General features: G+C 43.1%; 1 protein-coding gene across 7 annotated transcripts in view; it reads left to right on the top strand.

The window, feature by feature from the left end:
• Nucleotides 1-27,426, top strand: part of PKP4 (plakophilin 4) — a 65,408-nt gene that overhangs the window by 9,054 nt on the left and 28,928 nt on the right. For 4 of the 7 annotated variants that reach the window (XM_063161464.1, XM_063161465.1, XM_063161463.1 and 1 more), the window contains exons 1-4: nucleotides 12,757-14,071; nucleotides 14,679-14,780; nucleotides 16,654-16,805; nucleotides 17,651-17,784. In XM_063161464.1, the coding sequence (XP_063017534.1) occupies nucleotides 16,757-16,805; nucleotides 17,651-17,784 (183 nt within the window). In that variant the 5' untranslated portion in view covers nucleotides 12,757-14,071; nucleotides 14,679-14,780; nucleotides 16,654-16,756. Of the gene's footprint in view, nucleotides 1-12,756; nucleotides 14,072-14,678; nucleotides 14,781-16,653; nucleotides 16,806-17,650; nucleotides 17,785-27,426 lie in introns of those variants that run through there. The other 3 variants (XM_063161467.1, XM_063161462.1, XM_063161466.1) reach the window with 3 other exon arrangements.

The following is a 27,426-nucleotide window of genomic DNA, read 5'->3' as shown; positions in this document are numbered from 1 at the left end:
CACTCAGGAAGGCCTCATTCCACAGGCCAGCAGCATCCTTGTGGTCATATGGGATGTCCTCACAAAATGAAGAGCAGCTAACTCTGAGCAGATCACTTCTAGAGTTGCTCTTGCTTCTCTTGGAGCTGATAACTGGTTCTTCCTTCCCCCAGGTTCCCTGACACAGGCAGGCCTTTGGGAGAACTTGTTACTGTTGTCTGCATGGCAAATAGCCACCTGCCTGTGAGGGTTTTCTTTCCAAATATTTGACGTGTCTGTCTCACTTCCAAGTCTTTAGTGGGCAAACTTAGACATGTTGGAGGAAGGGGAGACAAGCTGTGCTGCTGCATGGATTGCGTTCGGCTGTTTCCCTCCTTGGATCTCGCAGAGGCTGCCTTAGCTTTGGTCTCTGGACTTAAAGCCATCCTCTAGCTGACTCAAATGGTTTGCATCTTGCACAGAATTATAGCCAGAATAGAGATTTTTGTCTTGGAATTTTTTTTATCTTCGAAGCAAAAATGCCTTGTAAGTCCAGAAATTCAAGGGTGGTGTGTCCTTTTCCCTAGTACAAACATAAATACTACCTGTGAAAACTCTGCTGTGTCATGCTGCTAATGCCCAGGAACTAATTAACAACCAGCCCCAGAGCCTCTGCTCTTCCAACTTATAACAGCCTGGGGCAGGAGGAGAGCAGGGATGTACTTGGGATGCCTACACAGGCTTCTTAACTTTCTATATTTTTACAACATTTATTTTATCAACCCTCCCATTGTACCGCTGTCTTTTGGATTTACGCTTGCCAGTGTATTTTATTAATCCTTACACCAAGGCATGAGGTGAAAATCCTTATAGAATAGTTTAGTCTGTTGAAGTTCAAAACTGTTAAGCTTGCTTTACCTGTATTTCAGAACCAAGTTTTGGTTGGTTCTAGACAACAGATGAATAACCACTGTTCTGCAATTTCTTTTGTCGCAAGAATCACTCATACTTGGAGCTTTTAAAAGATTCCTTACAGACTATGGGAAAAAAACTTCTAGGAAACAGCTAATGCTTGGTATTCCTTCAGAGTATTTATCTATTTTACACAACTTCAAAAAAGGTATTGTGAGTTGGAATTTATCTCCTTTACAATTAGGTCCCCATAATTTAGCTGAATCTAGTGATTCCAGACTGGAAGATGCAGTGTTTGTGCAGCCAGCTCATTTCCCAGTGGGGCTGGGAGAGAGCCCCGGGGCACGGAGCACGCACTGCTCAGGTCCCTGTCAGTCGGGATTAGGCACAGGGATCTCTGCCCTGCTGCACCGGAGCTGTTCTGAAGGGTTTGTGGATAGCTCAGTTTACCATGTGCTTGTGATACTTGGACCTTTTCCGTTTCTGAAACGGCACAATTCGGTGGGAATACAATGTTTGTCACTGAGGATATGCTGCTTTTTGGAATACAGTGCTTGTTAATGCATTGACTGATCTCTCACATGGTGCATGGAGTGAGCAGCTCTCTGCTCTGTAGTGTTGGGGACTTTGTTTGCCTTTCAAAGCCCTTACTGATGGACAGCCTTGCTTCAAAGTTCAGACTCTCTGCCAATGTACTTTTTCAATATGAATGTGAATCAGTTTGGTGTGTTAAATTTGTGAAACTTACAACTTCATAGATTTATGAACACTAATGGCAACCTTTCAGTTTTAGGTGTTCATCAGTTTTTCACTCAGTTTTCCTTGAAACAAAAGCTGGTGTTTGATATGATTAATCTTGTCCAGGATACTGGCAGTGGGCCTGTGAAGCTGACTGAGGTGGTGCTAATCCCTGGCTTTATTTCTGTTTTGCCTTTTTTATCTGGAAGTGTGTGTTAGGAGATGCAGTGACTGTGCCTCTTACCTGGCCAACATTGATCATTTCTTCTTCTAGATGAAAGAAAATGTCTGTCAGACTTCCTGCAGCGTAGGATCTCTGTGGGTTTACAAAGTAGATTCAAAGAGAATTGTGACTTGTGTGTGCAGAGTGACTTGGGTAGGGGACAATCAGCATGTCCCCCAAGTTATTGTTTATCTTGGCACAGCTACAACTGTGATGCTCATTTGGGTGGGTTACAGCAGGTGTGGCCTTGACTTGCTCCTACACTGGACTGACAGGATCAGATCCCTCTTTGTCCCAGGTGAACTTAAACCAAGATGTGAAGTCTTGACACAGTACTAGAGGAGAGAGAAAAAGTGACTTGAACTAATGGTTTTCACATGCCAGCTTGTACTTTAAATGAGGTGGAACTTGAATGTGTGATTTTGTGGGTACGCAGACATTCCTGGCATTGCTATGGGTGGATGCTAAATGCAGTAATAGCTTTGGTTGTTAGTTAGTTGAGCTATTGTGTGAAGATACAGGTGTATGCTTTATTAGAGTCCTAACTGAAATGGCCCTGCCACAGGAGGAAAGCAAGCAAATCACCTTGATTTGACCTTAACATTTTCCAGCTGCAGGGATGCCAGCAGAATGTGAATCAAAACAGTACTGCCTGTAAACACATCCCAGAGGAGCCAGCTACTTTCTGCTGGTTTAACTCTGATTGAAGGGAGTTTGACTTCCCTTAAGTTAGATATGATTTTATTTGTACAAATAAGAAAAAATAAGTCAGATGTACCAGTATGATAGAAATCCTCTCTTAGGATCCTAACAGTGCAATTACAACAGTGGAGAAAATAGCCACCAGTAATTCTATTCTCAAATGGTATATTCACTGTACTTTTTTTACTTTTCCAAAATGTTTGTTTCACTAGGAAATTTCCTAATTTGTAGCTACAGTGATACATTTTTTTGTGGTCATTTAAGACATGTTTGGTCTTCTCTCAAATGTTTCCTTGTCCTTATTTTTACACCAAATATTCATAGAAAACAGTATCTTCTCGGTTTCTATTTTGAAAGGTTTCTGGTGATGAAAAAGGAGAATTTGGTTTCTTTTTCATCATGACAGCCTTTGAATTCAGGCAGACCAGCAGAACCGACTGCAAATGTGAGAATCAAGGCCTGTGCCAGGTGCTGAGTTAACTTCCATTAACTTCCCCTTAACTTCTAAGGGGAGCAACACCTCATATTCTCTGCTGGAAGTGTGTTTTTGATGCCCTCTACAACAGCATGTGCCGTTACTGTGGCCATCTCACAGGAGCAGCTGTGTTCTTCTCTCCATTTATGTCTTGGTGATGGCCTTGCTGTCCATCACAGAAACTGTCGTTGTTCACTGTCTGTGATTTGGGTAAAGAGCACTGGCGAGATTAATGCTCCATGCCCTTCTTGCCTACCAAAACCCCCCCAGATTTGGAAGATATGAAAGCCCATTGCTTTGCCAGTGTTAATAGTGATCAATCACAAGGCAATTCCTAGTGGAGAAACTTCTCTCTGGATGGAGAAGTTAATTCTACTTCTTTGTCTTCCTTCCCTTAAGCAGGCTGCATGCCTAATGATGGTCATTTGACAACAAAGACTGTGTTTACCGTTGTCTGAGGTACCTGCTGGGCTGTTACCTGGCTGTGTTTCCTCTGCAGACAGATGTTTATGTCATCCATCGTTGCTGTGCTGCTTTAGCTTGCTTGTCTCCAGCTTTCTCATAACTCCATTATTATTTGACTTGGAAAACAGCAGCAGGCAGATAGATTTCTCCTCTCCCCTTAGGCTAGGAAGGGAACATCAGCCTTCTTTTGCATTTGTATCTCTTTTTAAAAGTAGGTATGCTTCCCAGATAAGGACTCCTCTATTAGCTTAGTTGCATGCCTCTGTGTGTCATCCCTTCCACTGCTTTGGATAGCTATGGATTTATTTGGGAGCAGTAGATCAGCTCTGCTGGGTTCAGCTGGTTCATATCACCACATTGTTTCCTATTTTGTAAGACTGGTTCTTCTTAAATCCACCACTTAAGTTACAGTTCTGCCTACTTGAATTGTCTTTCCATTTAGAAATTGAATCACTCCATAGCAATTTTGGCAACTGATTTTTTTCTGTTCTCTTTTAGGCTTAAGTTTGTTGAGTAATCTTTTTTATTTAACTGCATTTTTTTGTCACCAAATCCATTAAATGAGTAGCTGTGCCCCACCACTGTGCTGATTATTCATGCCTCCACTGATGTCTAGAGCAGCTGGGTCTCACAGGACCAAGATTCCAGTGATATCTCTTTCTAACAGAGCTCGCACCCCAAAGTGTGAGTGGCCACTACTAGCAGCTGTCTCTTCTCTGCTGTTGGAGATTGACTGAACAGCATTAATGGATATGCTGTAACCTCTGTCTTTTGTCATGTGAAGGAACCCCAGTTACAGCCTTCAGAGAGGTAATTACATTCTTTGACTTCTCTTGGTGACATGACTATTCCTATCCTTTGAATTTTGCTTTGGTCAGTGGGTCTTACAATTCTCAGATGGATTAAGATTGTAACTAATAAATTACAAATACGACAGACGTCTATTTTGAAGACAGTGAATTGATGGCTTACTAAGGAAGCCTCTTTTTCTGTTGAAAGTTGGTGGCTTTGAGCATGCTGTACTTTGTACCAGCACAAGTTCTTCAATCTTTTGCTAAGAGGTTGTCAGTGAGGCTGGGTCATCAGTTCTTTAGAATTCATTGTGAAACCTGCAGTTCATATTGCCACTCCAGTAAACAGTTTCACTTTCATGAAGACTTACTTGAGGATAATGGATTCTAAAGACTTGTCCCACCCCTGCATGGTGTTTGTTGGCCTTAGGTGTGGAACAAGTAACCAGCCTTGTGTCAGAGCTTTGTCCTGTGCCAGCTCTACCACCTTTTCCTCTCTTTGAATGCTTTCATTTATCATTCCTGTGCAGGACAGGGCTAGTGATGGTAGCGATCTTGGCTTTGAAAGAGGATCAGACTGGCTTCTCCAAGATGAGGGCTGGCTCCCTGGCACTGCTCTGACCGCAGGGGCACAGGTGTGCCAGCAGTGCCACAGTGCTCCTGCTGTCCCTGGCACTGGGGTCACAGCAGCAGTGTGTGGCCAGGACAGTACTCCGGGGAGGAAGCCTGGCTTCTTCTGGGCTGGGTTGTCAGCCTGGCAGGGCTCTGCTCAGCCCTCGTGCTGTGTGTGGGTGGTGGCTGCCCTGCCTCAAGGCAGCTGTGCTTGGGTCCCTGAGTGCCCAAGGACAGCAGCTCTCAGGATGCCACCCCAAGCCATATGGGCAGGGTACTCTGTCAGTTCAGTTGTAAGTAAACACTGTCTTTTAAGATGACCATAAGTGACAAGGGACTTCTTGCTTATTCCTGGGCATTTCCTTTCTGTGGCTCACCAAGAGCATGATGACAGGCAGCAGCAGCATCAGTATTAAGAACAGATAGAAATGGGACAAGGTAATGTGTGTGCATGTTTACCCTGCTGTATGGGAATGTGCTGATCTGAAGTCTGCATTAGTAACCTTGCTGAGGGCTACTTTTAAAGCATGTAAAAAATATTTTGACAGTATTCATCAGAAGATGTATGCTGAGTGTTATTTGAAATTAACCAGCAGCATTACTGTAGAGAAACAACTTACGAAATGTATTTACCATTTTAAAGAAGCAGCTTCTTTGAAAAACCTTACTTGAAGTAATAATTATGTGCAGACTATATATATATATATATATATATATGACATTTTTCATCAAGATTTTGTTGGGCTTTTGTCAAAAAGTTTGACAAAAGTGCAGCATTACACATTTCTTTTAAACACAGTATGTGTAAGGTAGATTTTTTTGAGCCTACTTTTGCCCCTCCTTGCTGGGCATGTTCACATTTGCTCTGGTATTTGCAGCTTCACCTCTTAGGTCGTATGAGAACTGAAGTAATAGAGAATGTCCTATATTATACTAAGTTAAAGAATAAAAACCAATGGTTTGAGTGTTGGTGGAATTCCTGTGCTCTTGCTGAAAAGCTCAATTTTAAATGTTTTGGGTTTGAAGTGGTCTCTCACAAATAGGCAAGAAAATGCTATTAGGTGCATGGGCATGCTGTTACTATCTGTAATCGATCCTGCTGTCTGTGATACCGAGAAGATAACCAGCAGCTGCCTTAGAGCACCTTACAAAAATGGCTCATTTTAGGTGGCATAAACGGTTTGTGTGCCAAGTATTTCAGCTGCTGCAGTCCAGTGGCTGGGGTGCTGGTGGTTGCTCCCTCCCGCACCGGGGCTCGGTCGGTGCCGCGTCCTGCCAAGGGGCCGGTTCCTGCCGCGCTCACAGCGCCCGCAAAGGACAGGGCAGTAGCAGCTCTCTGAATTGCTCATATTCTTACGGAGCTGAACTAAGACATTCTAAAATTGGAAAGATATGCCGCTAACTACAATTACCCCGTAAGCCTTACATAAAGGAGCAATAAAGAGCAATCTCGCAAGTGGTGCATTCTTTTCTGCTGGTGTCATCCAGGAGTGTATTTCCTGAGTTGTTGTATTGACATTCTCTTGGACTTGCAGAGAGCAAGCAGGAGCAGGCTTTCTCTGGTTTGAAAGTGGAAATCCCCTAAAACACTAATTAATTGTTGTATTTTTTTAAGACTTAAAATTGCGTAATTTTCCAACTCCTTCCTTGTTACTGAGAAGCTTTGCTTTTTAGCAAAACTTTTAAATCCTTCATTCTGAGATTTGTGTTACAGCACAGTGAAAATAACTGGTTGAGTTTGTACCTTCACTGTTGATAGATATGCTTATTTAAATATATCAGTATTAATTGTCAGCCATATCTAAATCCTAAGTGTGAACATTTAATTTTTTCTATTATGTGTAGATGTGAAATGATCTAAAAAATCGTGTTCGTTTGAATTTGGAAGGGCAAAAAGGAACCCCTGTATTCCATTTAGAGAAGAGAGCAGCACTTAAATAATTAATGTAATTTATGTTGTCTGATACTGGCAAGAAGGAAGCTGTAGCTCTTTTAAATATTATCCTTGATTATTATTTTGTCTTTCCTGCAGTGACTTCAGTAGTATGGCTGTTACTGCTTTTCCCAAAAGTCTCTGCTTTATATCTGAACACAGGCAACTTCTGCATAAAATTTGCTTTGCTTTGGTTGCTTTCTTCTGACTTTTCAATTGATCCAGCTTGAAATTGGGTGCACAAAACTTCAGTGAAGCAGTCTGGGGAGACTGTGCATTTTCAGTGCAGTGCAAAATGGAAAAGAAGCAGGAGGGATCAGTGGGGTACCTTATTTTTCTTTTCCCTCTCTTTTCTTTGCCAGGGGAAGGTACTTTGATTACAGGCATCCCAGCTTTGTGTTTTCCTCAGAGCTGTTGTTTTGCAGTATCTGCTTTGATGCAGGACTCGGTTCTCTGTGTCACCTGCATCACCGGGAGTGTGGGTGAGGCAGAGCTGTGTGTGGGTGGCGATGGGAAATTGGGTATTGCTGGGGTCCATGAGCAGACCTGAGTGTTTGGTGTGTTGGGGTCGGTTGGGTTTGAGCTTGCTGTTTGTTCCAAGCTGGATTCTCCTGTAGTTCCTGAGCTCTGCCTTGTGTGTCCCCTGCCCCAGCCATGCCCTTTGGAATGCCTACGAGTGCCAGCTTCTGCTGCTGTGCCGGGAGCACAGCTGTGGCAGAGCCCACTCCCAAGCTGCCTTTCCGTGCAAGCAAACTGCTGCTTTGGCTTCAGCTTCCTAAGGAGGTGCCCTGGTCACCTCTCTTTTCCCCAGGGCTCTCTCACCTTGGCTTCTTGGTTGTGTCTCACAAAGCCACAGGGCAGTGTCAAGACTACACCAAATGTGTTTCTCTAGTGCTCTTGTCATTGAACAAAATTAGGTAGATTTGATAAAACGAGCCCACGCTTTTCTCCTAACACATGAATTCCTAGTCCCTGTTACTGGTTTTGGTGTGCTTAATTGCCCTGCTCAGGAATTAGCATGTGACTAGAATATAGGGCAGGGAATTAAAAGGTAGAAATAAGATTGGTGTTGTTGTGACGACTCTTTGAGATTCCTTTGATGTTAGCATCTAAAATACGTTTGAGTCATACTTTCAATCTTTCAGGAACTGAGGCAGGAAAGCTATCTAAATTGCATCTCCAACTGGTAAACTCTGATGGCAAAATGTTGCCATCTCATGAAAAAATTGCATGCCTTTAGCAGATTTTACAGGAAGAAATCTTTTTCACTGTGAGAAGAAAATCGCATCTTAGGATCTTGTAGTGCTGCATAAAGATGCAGTTCTGCCACACGGCAGGAAGCCTGTGAATGCCGTTCTTAAAGTTTCTCCTTGTTTTAACTGAGCATTAGCAAAGAACTATATGCCTTCATTCAGTATTTGTTTTGCTTCTTGACCATTTCCACACTTAATCTTCATTCCTTCAATATATCGTTTTCTATCTCTCTGATTTTTTTTGTTGCTGTATGCTGGATTGCCTACATTTTGCACTGTGGATGTGTGTTTTGGAGTATAGTTACAATTATTGACATTATTTAATGTACCATTGACCTGACTTTTCCCCCCTCTGGCACTTCAGCAAAAGGTTTCCCTGCCTAGCCAGGCACTCTAACCTGAGCCTGCCTAATTTTGTAGCTGTGTTTCTGTCACCTACCCTTGCTACAGGAAGGCATATGGGTCACTTGGATGGGAACAGTTTGTGTGATTTTGTGTTTATCAACATTGGCTCATTCATCTTTCCTTGTGGTTTTCCTCAAATTAGTCAGTTGTCCTTGATCTCCTCTAATTGTGATATCATTTGTAAATTTTGGTGTTCGCAACTCTTCATCTCTTCAAAAAGTATTAGTAGAAACAGTAAATTATCTCTAGAGTAGAGTTATGTGTAATCCTACTACAGTACTTTCAATTTTGACGGGTGAACAAAATCAAATGCACATCGGAAAATATCACCTTTGGGACATTGGAGAACTGATGGAAGTATTGGAAATTGTGGCCTGAAAACCCAGATGCTTTTTGTCTAATTCTTTTATTTTGCTTCTACGTTCAAGGAGGTTTTTTGACTTGTAGCTTGGAGAACAGAAGAGGAGAGAGCTTCATTTGCTGAAATGTAAAAGTTTGCAGGTGGAGTGTTCTTGGCAGCAAACAGAGTTTTGCTGTGCAGTTCTAATTCAGGGCAAAAGGAAGAGTTGTCTGCAGTTTAGTAATTGATGAAACTTCATTTTAGTAAAACTTTTGCCAATTGGAAGCCCTGTTTATTGGAAAACAGTGGTATTCCTCAATTTACGTTTATGGTATGCAAGAATTGGACATTTCTGTAGTGGTCATTTGCGCAGGAACATCCATGGGTAGCACTGAAGAGCTCATGAATGTATCCTGAGCGAAAGCAGGGTTTCAGCAGTGTCGTTTTTCCGCTTTGCAGGGGCACGGTCGGGCTGCTGCCCGTGCCGAAGGCGGCTGAGGCTCGCTCCTGGGGCACGGCCGTCCCTGCAGATGTGTGGGCTGGGGTGCCCGTGGGCACACAGCCGTGCAGGGGCAGGCGCTGCTCACAGCTGCTGCGTTTCCAAAGCAGGAGATGACTGGCATTGGTAGCAGCCAGTTCCAGACCATCTCAGGGACGCTGTGACACACACTGCTCAAACACTGGCATTGTCCAAACGGGGAGCTGTGGAAATCTGTAACTCTCCAGCTGTCTTTTGTAATGGGAATTGTAGCTGATAATTGTTATCATTGAGAAAATTTTTTGTATCATTTATGTTTTTGTATAAAAGTATGTAAATAATATATATTTTTTCAAATATACTATATGACAAAATTGAGAAGCATACTTTTATGAAGGCATATAGCATATATTTGGGTTGCTAATACTTCCAGCTGAGGCATGTCTCCTTGCACATAGTGAGCATTCTCTCTAGCAATAACATAGTCACACTTCAGCAATAATTTTGCTAGGAGAAAATACAAGTAGAAATTGAACAGCGGTTGCAGGCATCGTTGTGATTGGCAGTGGTGTCACATCTGTACTTACAGCCATTCTCATTTTAATTGCCCCTTGCTCATTTGTAGTTTTCAGGTGAGAGGTGGAGCGGGTACAGGTTTGTTTGGAGTTGGGGCTCAGGGCAGCAGTGCTGTCAGCACAGCATGCCTGTGCTGCAGGTTCTCAGCTGTCAGTCTGCAAGTCATGTTGTTCTGTGAAATTGATTCTGAAGGACTTTATACCTGCATTAATTGCATCTATTCCAACACCAAACCGAGAATTTATCCTTCTGTGCATGGTTGAATGAGTAATTGATGAATGCCCTAGTCACCTGACAGCCTGTTTGGAAAACCTAAAATGCTTCTGTGGTGCTATGTGTCCCTCCTCCCCCTCAGTCTGTGACAGAAGAGAGACTGAACTTCATCCCTCAAGATCAATCTGCTGTCTGTTTGCTGTTCTGCAGAGCTGGCTTTGAGCACTGTGCTCTGATGAGGCTGTGTTCAATGGCAATGGATTTGGATACTTCAGCAGAAAAGAGCAACACAGATGTGGGATGGCCCAAAGGGAAGGTTCAGATTTGGGGTCTTTTTTTTCTTATAAGTCATGGAGCCTTGTTGACTTAAACTACTGAAAACTCTATTTATTGCCATTACCTTCTCTTGCTTCATACATTTGCCAAGTGTAAATGCTCTCCAGACATCCTTCAGATGACAAAGAGGCTTCTTTTCAGGTGAGCTACAGACAGTGCCTCAGGCCTTGAAGGACATGGTTATAAATATGTTTTTATTCAGAATGGTTGTCTTGCTGTACATGTCTGATACCTTCTGGTGAATGGTTCACTTGAAAGCTATAAAAGATATTAGTCTCATGAGCATGTTACAACTAGATATTTGTGGATGTAGAATCTTGCCTGCTCACTGGAGTGGAGTTCAAGTATGTAGCCATCAGCCAAAAAAACCCAAAAAACTGTCTTTTCCTAGGAACTGTAACAAAAATGTTTATCAAATGCTAGGGTAATGTACATTTTAAGATTTTAATCAGGACATAGTACCAAATGGTTTTTGAACCTGCAAATATTTAAGTAAAAAACAAAAAATAAAAAACCAAAAAATATGTGTTGTAAAGAAAAAGGGATTAGGAAGAGGCTACATTTAGTGGTAAATCAGTTAAACACATCTCCCACATTTCTCAGGCAATAGGTCAGGTGTGTGTAGGTTTCCTTTTTGACTATGGGACTCAGTCTGCACAACTGTGCAGGTGGTCTTTATCCTGCCATTACTGAAGTTACTTTCTTCTGTGTTTTCATCAGATAACGTGTTTATTTTCTTGATTTCATCCTTAAGTCCGTGTGAACTTGTGCACTACTAATGTCCATAAAGAAAACCTGTCTTGAACACAGTGGCTAGCCTGCAGTTGATGTTTGGAGTATCTTCCCCTACTGCATCTGGACATTTCAAGCCCTGTCTTTTATGTAAACACTGGAGCCATCTTTCACAGAATCCATTTTTAGTTGCTTGCATCATCTTTGCAAGTGGGTAAGTTGTCATCTGCTGCCTCTCCCCCCAAAGACATTCTGCAGGCTGGCAGACAGAACGCAGAGAGTGGTTCAGTCGCTCGGCTGCAGGAAGCCCCAGCGTGTGAACCCCTGCCTGGTTCTTAGGGGAGCAGCTCTGGCCTTGCAGCAGGGTGGAACAATGGGAACTGCTCCTGCCTGCAAGTGTTCTCACAGCTCTGTGAAGGAACCTGAAAACAGATAAATTTTAATCATACCTTCCTGTAAAAACTAGAAACATAGTATGTCTCGTTCAGGTTTTGACTTTTCATGCACACTGTAAAGGATGAGCAGAGGCTTTGACCAAGAGCTGAGATTTGCCTTGTTGCTCTAAGTGTAGATATACAAGAATAACTTTGTCATGTAGTAAATAATGTTAGTGTCCCAGCAAGATGATTTTAGCTTATAGGAGCCTTTTCCCCTCTGTACTAATGAGTATTTGTCTAATATCATTGGTAATTCACTGTTGTTCCTTGAATTACCCTTGTAGCTGGATAAATATGAGGATTTTCAGTGATAAGAGGGTGTCCATTGTTTTTTGCATGTTGCCCTCCTGAATTATTGTTGTTATTATTATTATTATTATTACTATTATTACTACTACTACTACTACTACTACATTATTACTACATTATTATTACATTATTGTTATTATCATGTCCTAGCTGGCAGAGTTGGTAAGAATTTTATTACCTCTTCAGCATGAATTGTGCTGGTGACTGTTCTTACTGGCTGCAGGTCAGCAAGGGGAGGCTCAGAAACAGGGAACATAGGTAAGAAGCAAATGTGGAAGAATAACCAATGTAAGGAAGGCAGGAGGAATACGAAGGGAAGGGATTAGGAGGTTGTGAAAAAGCACCACTTCTATCTGGCATCAATCCTCAAAAGGTCTGGCTTTTTCTTGGGCCTGCACTAAAAGAAGTGGGGTTATTCAGTACTGGCAAGCCGTCTGGATATGTCTAAGAAAATAACAGGAGGAGCACTGAAAAGTGGGGAGTAGAGACTAATGACAATGAAAACTTAACGTATGGTTTACTACATTTGGTTTAGTGATTTCTCATATTTCTCTGTTTCTCAGTAGCATGTTCTTGCTTCCTTGTGTCAGTGGTTACTTGGCTGCAAGATCAGCTGGCTCAGGAAGACACACCCGTCTCTGGTCCCCAAAAGCATGGCTGAGTCAGATGAACTCCCTGAACTGCTGGCTTTGCAGTGTCTGAGCAGTCAGTCCGACACAAAAGAAGGCATTTCCCAGGTTCCTTCCCCGTGTGCTGGGAGCAGTGTGAGAGCCCGGAGTGGCCTGCTCTGGGTGACTCTGCCCAGCCCAGTGCAGGGCCTGTGGAAGGAGAGGGGCTGGGAGGCTTTGGGAGCTGGGGCGTGCGCGAGCCACCGGAGCAGAGCAGGGGTGCACAGTGCAGGCAGCACTGTCCTCTGAAGGGGCAGCTATGGGGCTGGTCGGGTGCTTAGGTATGGGGCAGTTGCCCAATGTGCTGGTCCCTGCTGACCCTCCATGGATAGAAAGCTGAGTCTTTATGGTGGCTTGGTTTGCTCTGCTTTGATTTACTGTGTGGTTTTATAAAGCCATTGGAGTGAGTCTCTACAGCAGAGGGGCTGGGAAAACCACTGTTCTCAAAATTATTTTGGCGTATTTCAAACTGGAGGCTTCAAATTGAGCAGCTTTGTCTTTCTTGCACGCTTGATCTGGACATGCCAGCCTGGAGTAAGGTTATCACTGCTTTTGGTCTTTAATTCTAAATAGAGAATTTGAAAATTCAGAACAGATGTTAAGAATTTTCTTGGACTTATGCTACAAGATGAACTATTTAAGTATTTTCCTGAAAAATTATCTAAGTGATTGAAAGACATTATTTTTTTTACCAGAGACTGAAATGCACGACAAATTCTCCATGTTTCCAAGCTTCTCACATTATACTCTTGATCTCTATTAGAGACATTTACACCATGCACAAGTCTTAGTTCTGCAGCATCCACCAAAAGATCATTCCAGAACATTAAAGGCTTCCAGTTCTTGTGTATTCTTTGCAATAGAGAATTTAGTGTGTAACCTTTGATGTTCAGTGATGTTAAGATGTAGTCAGGTGTGCTGAAACGCGCTGAACAGAGCTATAAACAGTAAAATACATTTTCTGAGTTTTCATTGTGGCTACAGAGATCCTAGATCTTCAGTGCAGGAGCAGTTTGAGAATCAAAAGACCTGGAATGCAGGGAAGCATTAAGGTGCGTTTCTGATGGTACCTGTGTGTACTGCCTGATCCCTCAGTGCCCAGGGCTTGCAGAGAGGGCAGGACCTAGGAAACTACAGCATGGGGCTGTGGGGAGCGAGGGTTTGGACAGCCTGGGAAAAATATGGGAGCACTCTCCTGTTCTGGGTGATGTCTGACTGCTCAGCCATGACAGGCAAAATTACTCTCAACCTAATTCCTAATTTTTTTGAGGCATGGAATCTGGCTGTTTTCCAATAATGAATCAGTTATCTATCCTCAAATGAGTGGTAGCACAAGTCCAGAGAGTATTTTGAGTAGATGAACCCAGTAGGTGAATCCCTTGTGTAGGGAAGGAAGAGGGTTTTGTATTAACTTCTCTCAATTTCTTACTCATACCAGATTCCAAGGCTCTCACAAAACCTCCTCTTGCTATTTCCTGTTCCTATAAGGTGAAGATGAGAACCTGCCTTGACTTTGTGAGTTGCTGTCCTTGAGCAGCATCCGTAGACAGAGTTGTAGGGGTGGGGACTGGGCCCTGGAGAGCTTCTCCTGCTCCCTTACTCTCCTGTGCTGCCGCCCGAGCCCACGGGCCTGGCAGCAGGGCGGGGAGGGACGAGCAGACTTGTTTATTAGCTCAAGTGTGTACCTAAGTGTTTGTAGGACCAGAGCCAACAGTTATTTAATGTTGGAATCAAGATTAGAAAATCAGTAACTTTGCCAAGAAATGTGTTAATTGAAGGAACATCAGTTAAAACAACTGCCTATGTGAAAGGGTGTAGGTCTGTGATTACATCTCTTAACACTGAGATAGATGTACATTTAACACTGACACCTTCACTAATAATTAATTTGATTGGTTTTTATGCGGATGTTTTTATTATATACTCAATACTGGGTAGATTTTCTGTTCCAATGAATTAGTACACCTTCCAGCCAGCTCAGAGGGATGTTTTCTGGACTGGTTTATTACAGAAATCTGCTGCAGAAGTTATTCACAGTGTTGGGGTGAGAAGAGAGAGAAAACTATGGAAAAGCCAAATTGAGATTGTTTCATTGCTGTATTTTGTACTTCTCTCCTGGAAGTCCCAAACAGGATCCCTGCCCCTGCAAGTACTGCCCTGTTATGTGCAGGTGGAGACACGGTGGGATACGTGGACCAACAAGCAGCGCCCTTCTGAAAGAAAGGCATGTGTAACTTACGAGGTTTTGACACTTGTCCTTTAGATTGCTTAGCAGATGTTTCTAAATGAAGAAAAGGCTTGATTGGGTAGCTTTATTACTTGATGTGCTTGCAAATTTATCAGGTCATTTAGAAACCTGAAACACTGAGTTATAGTCATAAAAGAACTATGGTAAGTGATACAAAAAATAAGATATGACACATGGAATTGTGACTTGTATTCTGTGCTTTGGGTTCTTACTGCTTGATTAAAGGGTTGGTTTTCAGAAGTAAAACTTGGAAAAAACAATTTCCATTTTCTAAAACCATAAAGTTGTGCATTTGAGGTTTCAAAATTCTATTATATAACTATTAGAGGTTGTTTTTTATTCTGCTTGCCTAATTGCTTGCTGTTTAATGAGTTCTGTAGAAATGGTCCTTGAAGCTTTAGTGCCCACCTGACATGCAGCTTGTGATAGGCTCAGTGTGGCAGCCTTTGTATCTGCAAGCTGAAACCAATGAAAATAGTGTTTCAAAAATAGCCAGATATGTCTGGTTATTCATTTGTGGCACCTTGGAAGTCAGGTAGCGTTTAATGCCGCTTTATTTGTCAAGAGTGAGTTCTGTTCCAGTTGCACTTGACGGAGGTCCCTGCACACCCACGAGCCCAGAGCTCGGCTGAGCACGAGGAATCCCTGCGGGAGCTGCCGTGGGTGATGGTGCAGGGCCGAGCCCTGCCCGGGTGCCCGGCTGCGCTGGGGCAGGAGGGAACAAACGCTCACCGTGGGGCGGGAGGGGACAAATGCTCACCGTGGGGCGGGAGGGGACAAATGCTCACCGTGGGGCGGGAGGGAATGCTCGCTGTGCGCCACAGGGCTTGGCCATGAGGAGGAAGCGTGACGTGGTCCTCACAGTGCCATGTCTGTGTGAGGGGGGACCCGCGTCTGTGGGCAGGGGTGGCCCATGTCTGTGGTGACGGAGACCCACATGTGTGGGGAGAGAAGGCGAGGGGACCACCATGTGTGTGGGGACAGAAGACGAGGGGAGCACCATGTCTGTGGGGAGGGAAGGTGAGGCGAGCGCCATGTGTGTGGGGAGAAGGCAGTAGAGTGGTGTGGCTCTTGGTGTGTCTGGGCTAGCATGTTCAGGTGTCCTTGTGCAGTCCTGACAGCAGAAAGTTTTGTGCAGTTTCTTTTGCCTGTTCTAGAAGATAAGTGTGGTGTAGATGTATGGTAAGAATGGGCTGTTCGTACAGGCTCATTTCAGGGTATGTATAGGGCAGCCTCCCTGTGCTTCACCTGCAGGGTGCTGAAGGGGGAAAAGTCCTGCCATTCTGAGTTATGCTCCTTCTTTGATGTGTTTGGGAAGCAGCTTTTCTTTCTCCATTTGCAGTGGTGGAAACTGGTGGGTGACCAGGCTTCTGCACCACAGGTTGCCCCCAAAACTGCTCCACTGCCTCTCATCACTCATCTCACCTGAGTTTCTCCAAAAACTCTTTAAATCCCTCAGTGGCTAATGTGAAACTGCACATGAACCCCATGTCACGAGCTCTTTTAGCAGACTGGAACAAAGTAGTTAATAAAGAGCCTGTGCTAGTGCCAGAAGAGCTCATGGGCCTGAGGAGGAGCCATTCCTCTCATAGCCCATATGCTGCTGTACACAGAGCAGAAGAAATCCACTTGTTTTTACACCATCACCTCACCTCTCTATTAGCAGCACAGGGCTTTGCCTTTGCCTGGGCTCTGCATTCAGGGTGAGGGAGAAACCTCGCAAGAGGCCAGCAATCCCAGGAGAGATCCCTCCAGGGTCAACTCGAGTCCCCTTTCAACCCTGTCAGAAACGTGCAGCTCTGCAGCACAGCTGTGCACTGATCCTGTGCATTGCTCTGTGCTCATTCAGGTGCTCATGGCTGATACAGCTCCACACGGAGGGGTCTCATGGGTCCGTTCCTGGCCTCAGAGCCCATTTGCAGCCTAAGCATCTCCTCTCCCTTTGATAATGAATGGAATGGGGAAGGAATCTGTTCCTGTTTGTCTGCCTAGGAGTATTGGGTGAGTTTGTTCTGAAAATCTAAAATGAAATGTGGATTACTTCTAACATTAGAGCTCACAAGCATGATTTTCTGAAGAAAATTAAAGCGTGGTATCTGCGTAGCAGCTTTGTGAATGCCAGTTACTTGCTGTTTTCAAAGCGTTAAACACACTTTGTAACTATCTCTGTAATATTGGTTAATAGTGACTTTGATAATTGAACAAATTAATTGCTCTTTTCCGTGGATTGGAGTTCTTAGTGTGCTGCCTCTGCAATAACACAGCTTGGGATTATTGGATGCTAATCCTGTCAGTCCTTTCCACACTATCCATAGCCCGGGGCAATTGCTTTAACTTCAGCATTTTAATTTCCTCTTTTGCAAAAAGAGCATTAGAAGCATTGCTCCCATTAAGCTTTTATTACCATAATTAGTCTCTTCCATAGTTTGTTCCTGACAGCAGAGCAGTCTGCTGTTATGTGTCATTCTTCTGTGCCGAAAACTGCATGTGGTAAACTCGTACCGATGCTGGGTGTGCTTAATAGTTAACAATAGTATTTTTCATGCATCTTGAATTGTGCTAGTTTTATTGACCACCACAAAACAGTATTTTTTAAAATAATCTTGAGGCATCATGCAGCGTGCTTGCTCCTGCCTAACCCTTGAGTTGTGTAGGTGATTCTGGTCTCCATTTGTGAAAGTGAAACAGTCACACAACATAGATTGAGTAATGCAAAGTTCTCTGCTAATTTAGTGAAGTTTGGAAAGCTTCTAGAAAAAATTGAATATAATTAATAATCCTTAAAACTTGGATTTTAAACATCACTGGCTGAAAATGTAAACTATATTAAAATCTTGTTATTGCAGGCAAAATGCCAGCCCCTGAGCAGAGCCCAATGGTGGAGGAGGGGCTGCCGCAGACAGCACAGGAGGCTTCCACGGGCCCGGGCATGGAACCAGAGACTACTGCCACGACCATTCTAGCTTCTGTAAAGGAACAGGTATCTGCCTCGTTTTCAGCAATCCATCAGTGCAGAGTGTGTGTGGAGTTAGCTGCTGTCTCCTACTGCATTGCTGCAACAACCGTGGCTGTGTGTTTCTGTAGCCTGTGACCCAGTGCCGCCATAGTCTATTTCGTGTATCGCTGTTAGAATCTGAATGTAAGGGGCTCAGTTACTGCATTAAACAGAAGCATCATTCTGGTATTCTGTATCCCTTGGAACGTCTGCACTGCTGTTATAAGTCAGACTGGAAATGCAGGTTTAGTGGCAAAGAAAGAGAAAAGCTAGTGTAGATTTGATGCAACATTAGAATCAGTCCTTGTAAGTCCTGCAAAGCCAAGTGTTCGGTGCATAAGTCCTGCGCATACAGATTGGGTATGATTAATTGTACTTTATTTTAAGATGGTCTTTAAACTCTGAGTTTGTTTTCAGTTATCAATACCAAGGCTCTAATACATTTTAAAACTGAAGCACATTTATGGGTGTGTATCTAAAGCGATAATTTCTACAGGAAAAATAAAATTGCATTTGCAATCAAATTCAGCCTTAATTTGTAAAAATCATTCAAGTGGAAAATATAGCTGTTCTACAAGGAAATACTCCAGCTAAAGTTTTTGTTTTTTTCTTTTTTAAATTTAAGGAACACAAAGAGAGAAGGGATACTTTGGCTTTCATTGTATCATACTGAGAAATAATGATCGTCTTTGTTGTCTTTATACACAAACACAAACTGTAACATCTGAACCTCAGAATAAATCTGCTTTGCTGTCTCTGTTTTATAACTTCCTTGAAGATGAAGCACAACTTGATTCAAGATGGTAGCTCTGAATGCAAACAATATAATAGGTCTTATGTTGTCCCATATCAACATTTTTTTAAAAGGCAAGAATTAGGTTATAGCTTCTTGATATCAACAGTTTTCACACCCATAATACCATATTGTTAAAAATTTCCACAGAATGATGAAATTTGAATCCTAATTTTCGTGCCTAAATTAATAGTTTCAAAAGTAATTTAAGGTGACAATAGCAACCCTAAAAATTTCTAAGCAGTGTTAAAATTAGTATTCACATTTGCAGTGTGCAGGATATCACTGCCACAGGCCCTTGCAGTGCGAGAAGTCAGCCAAGAGTTACGCATACCTTCAGTCGCCGCTCTCCAAACAACAGTTTGCCTTGTGCCATCGTAGCCTGCCGCAAATGGCTTAGGACTCATTTGCCTGAAGTATGTTGGTGGTGGCTTTAAGGTGGTGCATTTTATGCTGCAGTGTGCAAGTACTGTGCTCATGGTGTGGCCAAGCTGCAGTGGCGGTGTCAGAGCTGGGCTCTGCAGGCAGGGATGCCCTGCCCAGGACAGCTCTGTGCTCCAGCTGTGCTGGATCCTACCAAGGGAGCAGGCAGGGCAGTGCTCTCGGGAACAGCTCCAGACATGTGTGTGCACTAAAGGCTTTTGTTAGTGTTCCTTTCCCTGCCCAAGCAATGTTTGTATCTTTTTATTAGTTGTAGAGAAAAAATTATAAGGGAATATTTCTTTCTTTTGAAAAGGAGGCTAAAACCTCTTCCTCTTTCCATTTATAAAAAGGCTATTAAATACGTTGCTATTACATAACTAAATTCTGATGAAAGCTAAAAAAAAATTAAATAGTCATTTATCATCCGTGTTGCACAAAGTTCAGAATTGGAGCCTTACTGTGAAATGTACAGACACATAAAATGAGTGTGAGGGGAGGAAGATGTAAATTGTCCTTCAGTCTTGGAAGTGATAATATGAAAGAATTAAGAGCTGAACTGCTGCTTTCTGGTATTTTTTCTGTTGATAATAATTGAGGACACTGACATGTTCAACACCCTTCCTGTGTGGCAGAAAGCCCAGAACAGAATATTTTCCAGTGAAGTTCTTCACTTTATTAAGCTTGAACAGAAACTGCTACACTGTTTGCTGTTTCCTTTGGTACAGGAATTGCTGCGAGGTGCAGCAGGTCAGTGTTTGTAAAATAGAGCTGCCACACCCTGACACAAGTACTTCAGAAACACTGCAGTGGAAACACAATCAAGAAAAGCCTTTATTGTTATTTGTCAATTGGGCAAGACTTTAACTTAATAAAAACTTGTAAAATTACTACAGTAGTTCTAAGATGGATAAATGTGTTCAATTACTTCAAGCTTTCTACCATAGGCATGAGACGATAGTTATGATTATATAAAAAGTTGCACTAATTAGCCTTTGAACCCTAAAAGCTGCTTCTAAAAACAGTTCCCATTTGTTTCCAGTTGTTTCCTTTTCCTAGGACCTCTAGTTTAAAGTAACTATTTTACCAAATTGGAGTGTGTAGTCTAAACTCTGATCAGTCTCTTGTTCAGTCAGGTGTCAGACAGCTGGGTCAATCTCATTTGGTCATGTTTTGGGAAAGGAACATTTCAATTCACTCATAGCATTATAAAATAACACAAGCGAAAGAGGTGTAACCTGTGAAGAAATTTAGATCTCGATAGCTTTGTGCTTTTCTAACAAAGCTCAAGATCTATTTTAAAGTGAATATGAGCCCAGGTGGGCAAGAAAGCCAAAGGCACTTGGCCCTTGTCAAAACTTGCGTGGCCATCAGGACTAGGGCAGTGCCCTCCCCTGTGCTGGCACTGCTGAGACATCTCCAGGTCTGGGGGAGGTTTTGGGTCCCTCAATATAAGGAAGACATTGAGGGGCTGGAGTGTGTCCAGGGAAGGGAACAGGGCTGCAGAATCCCTGAGGGAGCCGGGCCTGGGCAGGGGCTGCAGAATCCCTGAGGGAGCCGGGCCTGGGCAGGGGCTGCAGAATCCCTGAGGGAGCCGGGCAGGGGCTGCAGAATCCCTGAGGGAGCCGGGCCGGGGCTGCAGAATCCCTGAGGGAGCTGGGCAGGGGCTGCAGAATCCCTGAGGGAGCCGGGCCGGGGCTGCAGAATCCCTGAGGGAGCCGGGCCGGGGCTGCAGAATCCCTGAGGGAGCCGGGCCGGGGCTGCAGAATCCCTGAGGGAGCCGGGCCGGGGCTGCAGAATCCCTGAGGGAGCCGGGCCGGGGCTGCAGAATCCCTGAGGGAGCCGGGCAGGGCTCACCTGGAGCACAGGAGGATCCCCAGGGATCTTTTCCCTCTCTGGAATTCCCTGCCAGGAGGGCACAGCCGGGGGGAACAGGGACAGGAGCAGAGGGAACGGCCTCAGGCTGGCCCAGGGCAGCTCAGGGGGGGCACAGCAGGAATTTCCCCATGGAAAGGGGGCTCAGGGATTGGAGCTGCCCAGGGAGGTTTGCAGTGCCCATCCCTGGGGGTGTCCCAGCAATTCTGGGGGCGGCACTCAGGGCTGGGGACAGGGTGGGCATGGGCACACCTGGGACTGCATGGGCTGGGAGGGCTTTTACAACCTCAGGGATTCTGTGATTCTAATAGAGGAGTTCCTTTTAGAATGCATGAGAATCCCAAGACTAATTGTAATGAAGCTGTAACATATTTTCATATTCTTGTCTTTAAGTAAATTTGATGATGGATTTTGTGTGTTTTGGGTTTTTTGTTGTTCGTTTTTTTTTTTTTTTTTTTTTTTTGTTTGGGGAGGGGAGTGTTTACTATGGGTTTGTTTTAGAGGAGGGCTGAGATTTTTTTTCCCCTAAAACATGAATTTCCCTTCTAAAATGTTACAAGGCTTCCATACTGTCATGGGTAGAAGTGTCTTAGGAATTGCTGAAACAAGTTTTAAATAAAAGTAAAACATGTCTATGCTTCTGAATCCTGGGGAATCCTGAACCTGCATAGATGTTTAGTTGAGTTCTGTAGGGAATCTCTTATCCAAGTTAAAAGTAAGTTGAGTATTTTCATACTAAAATAACAATTTATTAGAAATTGTAGGGGCAGGATGGTATTTTGGGGAATGTAGGGCAGCTAATTGCCAACTGCTCCTTGTAGGTTTGTGAAATCATTGCTATTTTCTGTGTTCAAGCTGTATACTGCTGGATTTGGAATGAACTGCTGCTGAATTGACAAGATTAAATGGGATCATTTGGAATTGTGAATTTCATGCTTAGCACATTATTTTTCAGTGGCTGGGCTGAGAAAAGGTCTTGCAGGAAACACTACTCATCAATGCAGTTTTCAAAAGTAACTGGAAGATGCTGATTTTAATGTCTTTGCTAAGACAGAAGCACTTGCAGCAGTGGCTGTTTTTTTAGTTTGTTCTTTGGTCTAGCTGTTTGTGACACTTAGAGATGGGCAACTTTTCACCATGTCTTTAGTAAATAGGTGACAGAGTAAGAACAACTGCATATGCTTTCAGATGAAAAATACTTGGGTTTCTCTACATGTTTTTCTAGAAGTGTTGTTTGTTCAGGACTTCAGCAAAATCTTTTCCTTTTGTGTAAGTGCATTGAACTGTATCGTATAAATAGAGAATGTGCACCTTCCTTTTTTGTTCATTATTGTTTAAGTACAAATTTTTACATTATTTTTGAGATGCTTTTTATAGGGTCTGGGAGCAGGGAGCAAACCTCTATGTTTTTCAAATGGAAATGGAAGGAAGAATGCATTCTGCCAATTTTTTATTGCATGTTAAAACATCTTTTTGGCTGAGAACTATTGATATTAAGTCTTGGAGATTTCTTTACAGTTCAGATACGTAGTGCTGTACAGTAGTCTGTGTAGCCATGTCACTTCATGGAGATACCTGAAAAGAGACTTACTAAATGAGCTTCCAGTAATTGGGCACAAACTTTGAAATTCTGATTTGCATGCATCTAGTGATCAGTTAGGTGATAAATGTGTGGCAGTTCTGAATTGAAGGCAGTACTTTTTGTTGAATGGACTCCCAAGTTTGGCATAAGTGAAACAAAAATCTTGGTCAACTTTTTGTGAATGGCTGGAAGAACTGGGGTTTTCTTCCAACTCTCTTAGTGTTGTGTTCAATTGCATAGGTCACTCTTGCCTACTTAATCCTAGAACTTTGAGGTTTAGAGTTTGTGCTGTTTACCAGCATTTTAGTTTCAGTGAGTCAAATCTGAGATGTCAGCTTCCTGAAGGTCTTACTCTAGAATAAATTTAATGCCACTGCTGTCTCAGGTAAAATAGCTAGCTCATTTCCTTAATCAAAATTCTCTGTACTCCTTTATCCATTTGATGATCCAGAAGTTAATTTTCCTCTCTCCTTTGTACTGTTAGACTTCAGAGGAGAAACTCCCCTTAAAAAAGAGCCTTTCTGGAGCTGTGGGGGGCTCTGACACCTGCTGGAGTATTGACACCTTGTGTGGCACACTTGGTTTAGATTGTCAGCCTCTCTGCCCGGTGCCCAGCTGGCAGAGCAGCACCCCGGGCTCCAGCGCTGTCACAAAGCTTCCAGAGAGGATGTGCCAGAGGCAGCCCGGGAGTGCCTCCAGTGCCTTTCTTCCCTCCTGCCACTGGCAACAGTAAGCTTTTGATAAAATGCTAAAATTTTGATCTCTCATCAGCTAGAGCAGCACTAAACTGTTGTACCAGACTAGTGAACAATGCATGCATAAAAGTATTAAGGGCTTTAATGGTCTGCTGCTGTTGAATGCAGAGTAAGTGTGATCAGCCAGTAATTGTAGCTGTGTCATCTCACATCCTGTAGTCTGTGATTCTCTCTACGCTGTCCAATTTTTTATCTTTTGTCTTCTGTTTTGGAAGATACTGAGATACTGAAAGCATGCAAATGCAGTTGTGTGTGTGAGTAAACTTAGTTTTTACAGAAAATATTAAGGTTGCTGTAATATGGTTAGTTAGAAGTATAGGCTTTTTCTGCAATACATTCTGGTTGAGAATTTAAATATTGGGTCACTACAGTATGACATCCATTTTGGAAAATACAGTATTCAGTGTGGATTTAAGTAGTCAGTTGCTTGATCTAGCTCTGAATTATGGTAGGTAGGAACAGAGAAATTTGCAGAGATGAGTGCAAGAGGTTAATATAAAGGAAGGTATAAATCAGCTTCTGTTTTGTTTGTCCTCTTCTTTGTTCCACGTTTGTATCATGAAAAGATCCAAATATAATAGCCTTTTCTGTAGCACTCTGTGAACTTTCACAGGTGATGGAAGTTGTGCAGCTCTGCACTGTGTTTACAGTTGAGTAGGAAATAGTAAACACAAGGTAAAAATATTCTTCTCAAATGCAGGCTAGGCTTTCTTAGAGGAGTAACTTGAGCTATTGAAAGAGGCTCAGCTCAATTGTTCAACAGACAACACTTTTGTGATTAGAAAACATTTCATAGTTCAGCTTACAATTACCTTCATAATGTTTTGTAGGCAGTGACATTTGGCATTTGAAGCAAGTTAGCATATCCCAGTGTTACTGCAACTGGGAGTGCCAGCCCACCCTAGCTCAGTCTCCTGCTACAGCAGCCACTGAGAGCTGCCCAAGTCAAGAAGCTGCAAGAGATGCCTTTGTTTATTGCAAAGGCATGTCCTCTGATGTCCAGCTGCCCAGTCTGGGTCTGGCTAGCCAGGCATGAACCATTCAAAAGGGATCTGTGACTTCTCTTCATTGCTTGTGCAATTGCTACTGATTCTTGCAGAGCTGTCAGTAGAAGACCTTTTGCTAGCCACCTAGACCACTGTGTGTTTAAAATTGTTTTTCCAGAGGTCCTCAAATCACAACAGGGTGGGAAGGAAGTAATTTTTATTTTTCAGTGTGGTGAATGTAGATTCCTTATTCTCATCTGTGTTACTGAGGGATAAAAGTTCCCTGTTAACATAAATGAAAAAGGTGAATCTATAACATGTATCATGATAGCATGCAGATAGAAGGCACAGAATTGCCCCCAAACCCTCTTTCATTATCCAATGCCTGCAACAGGAGAATGGCAGTCTTCATGGTCAGTTGTGCTAACAGCATTCCCATCACTTACTTGTTTTCAAATGTTTGCTGGCAAGAGGCCAGCACAGTGGTGGTTGCTGTCCCTTGCCCTGGAGCCAGCAGCCTGCAGCCTCTCAGAGACAGTGAGCTTTTACATAGGAAGACAATTCAGCTGCTGAGATGGGTGTAGCTGGCCTTGCCTTGCAGTGAAGTGTCATCCCAAGTGAGATTCCTGCTGGGCAGAGCTCACCAAGGAAGAGCAGTTGGTCACGGGGAGTGAACACTACAACAACACCAGCACAGGGTTTGGTCCTCCTCTGTAGAAAGCTGCAGCCTCCAAAAGGAGATTAGACAGCTCTGTAATGTTGTGGGCTCTGGTTTTCACTCACGCAGCCTGTCTGCCTGCAGTTGGTACAGCTGCTTTCCAAAGCGAGCTGCTTTCTTGCCCCATGTGTGTGCGCTTCCTGATCTGGAGCTGAAATTGTGCTTAAGGCTTTTATTGTAGTTTCCCATTAAGAATTATGACCTGTGGCTTTGCAGTGGAATTTTAGGTTATGAACATAAAACCTGCAGTTTGTTAAGGTGATTAAGTAGTTGCTGCTAAAGAGGTTTATAGAATTACAGGTTGCTTTTTTCCCCCCTCAATGTTTGTTTGAATAATTTTGAATAAAAGTAGTTCTGGCTGAGCCAGTGTAGTGTGTCTAAGAAGGTTTGTTTGCTCCTTGGGATGCAGTATGGCAGTGTGTTCTGTTATTTTATGTCTGATTTTACTATCTGCTTGCCACATAGATGTTCTGCTGCAAATGCTAATAAGCTTTTTAAGAGTTGTATTTGAGTCCTGCAATGCCATTTTGTCAGTAGCCAGTGCCGTAGGAGTCAGTGTGTTGTGACTGGTGCCCAGGGGCAGAGCTCTGTGCAGGGAGCATCCTGTTCAAGAAGTGAGCTCTCCCAGTGCTCCCAGAGAACCTGGAGAGAGAAACAAATTCCAATAGATTCCTGCCAGAACTGGTGTGCTGCCTGATAGATACCCATTGTGGGGGTATGTCCAGTGTGCACTCAGAGCGGTATAAAATTTCATTATAAGGAGACATAAACTAGAAAGGTGTTTAATTTAGAGCTGGTTAGGAATTAATTTTCTATAATAATAATATGATTTAAGGTAAAAGAAAAAAGTTTTAAAGCATGAGGTATTCCAGCTGTAAAAAGATGGTAGCTCTAAAACTATCCATCTTGTGTATTTATGCAGGTATTTAAGACAAGCACCTGCTGCAGATCTCGGATTTAAGAAGGTGCATACACAAATCAGCACTCATGGTTTCAAAGTTTGTAAACTGCTGCTTCATTGGACTCCCAGGCTGGGCATGCCAGAATATAACCAGACTAGAAAATAGAGCTGGATTTTTTTTTCTTGCTATACTCGCACTTGCAAAAGCACATTGGATCTTCCTAAGCATCAGCGTTATTTAAAACTGGCAGGTGAATTGCAGGCCTTTTACCCCTCTGCTGTTCAGTGCACTGTGCAGTTTGTGGCTTTCTGGTCACCGCCAAGATAAGGTGAGGAGCAATGTAAATAGACAGCTGATGGTGTTGGTCCCAACTCAGCAGTGCAAGTGTCTCTGAAGTGGCCAAATGGGGCTTGGTGGCTTTTTCTCCTCATCTCAGTTTTTCTGATAGAATACAAGCGAGTTTTGGTTTTAAATGTAGTTCAAATATTGCTGTGTTGTCCACTTACATCATTCAGCTCTTCTACTCTCAAGAAGAATAGAAGTATAGTTCTTCTGTTTTAACTGCCTTTGAATGTTGTAGTGTGGGGGGGAAAAAAAGGGATTTTTATTTAAATGGGCGATTTATTACTTGAAACGTTATGCAGCAAAATGTTTTCTAGAATAATGTGTTCATTAATGCCTCTATCTGTAATGGAAAGGGAAATTAATAGCGATTGGTTGAATGGAAGCAATTAATGGCTAGCATGTTTAATTTTATTCATCTAATTAAAAGATCAGTAAATAACAACAGGTTCAGATTTGCAGTTTGCATCCATGACATTGCTGTCTAAATATTGGTTTAATAGTGAGGAACAGGAAACATGTCCTGGATGCAAACCCACTTTTTCTGGCCAAAATTGGGGATGTTAAGGTGTTTATTCAGTTTGGTTAAGGAGTTATCAGAAATGTGTGGACGTGTCCATAATCGCACGTATCCTCTGGAAGGGCAGGAGTGGAGAGTGGCTGGTGAAAGGGAAGTGGTTCCACCCCATTCCATGGGGTGTGAAGGAGCAGTTTGCAGGAGCTGATATCCCTGGCTCCGAACAGCTGCTGGGCAGAACCATAACGTGAGTCACTCACGGGAGAATCCCCATCAGGCATTTGGGCTTTCACATCAAACGAGTGCTCTGTGCTGCATTGACCTCTCTATAAGACTTGCTTGGTGCTTCATCTGATTACTAAATATTGGTGTTCGTCTATTTTTAGATGTTTTATCTAAACTTCAGAGGGTTTACAGTATCAGTTTGACAAATAATGCAATTGCTCAATAGAACCCTTTTCTCTGGCCAATAAAAGCTGACTGAGGAGAAAAACGCCCTCAATATCCTTTGATGTGACATAGTCTGGATTTCAGAGAGCTCTAGAAAATGGTTCCAGATTTCAGTTACACCTGTCCTGTGCAGCACTGGTATTTCCACATCACCCTTGCAGTGTTGCATTCCAAAAGCCTCTTAAAAAGGCTGAAGAAGTTTGGTACCCTTGACCAAGAAATATAAAAATGCTGAACTCAGAAAAGGTGAAATAGCACATCTCTCTACACTCAGCCAGTTTGAAGTT

Source organism: Melospiza melodia, chromosome 8 (assembly GCF_035770615.1).
Source record: "Melospiza melodia melodia isolate bMelMel2 chromosome 8, bMelMel2.pri, whole genome shotgun sequence".
NCBI lineage: Eukaryota > Metazoa > Chordata > Aves > Passeriformes > Passerellidae > Melospiza > Melospiza melodia.
This window is presented reverse-complemented; position numbering and strand designations above follow the sequence as displayed.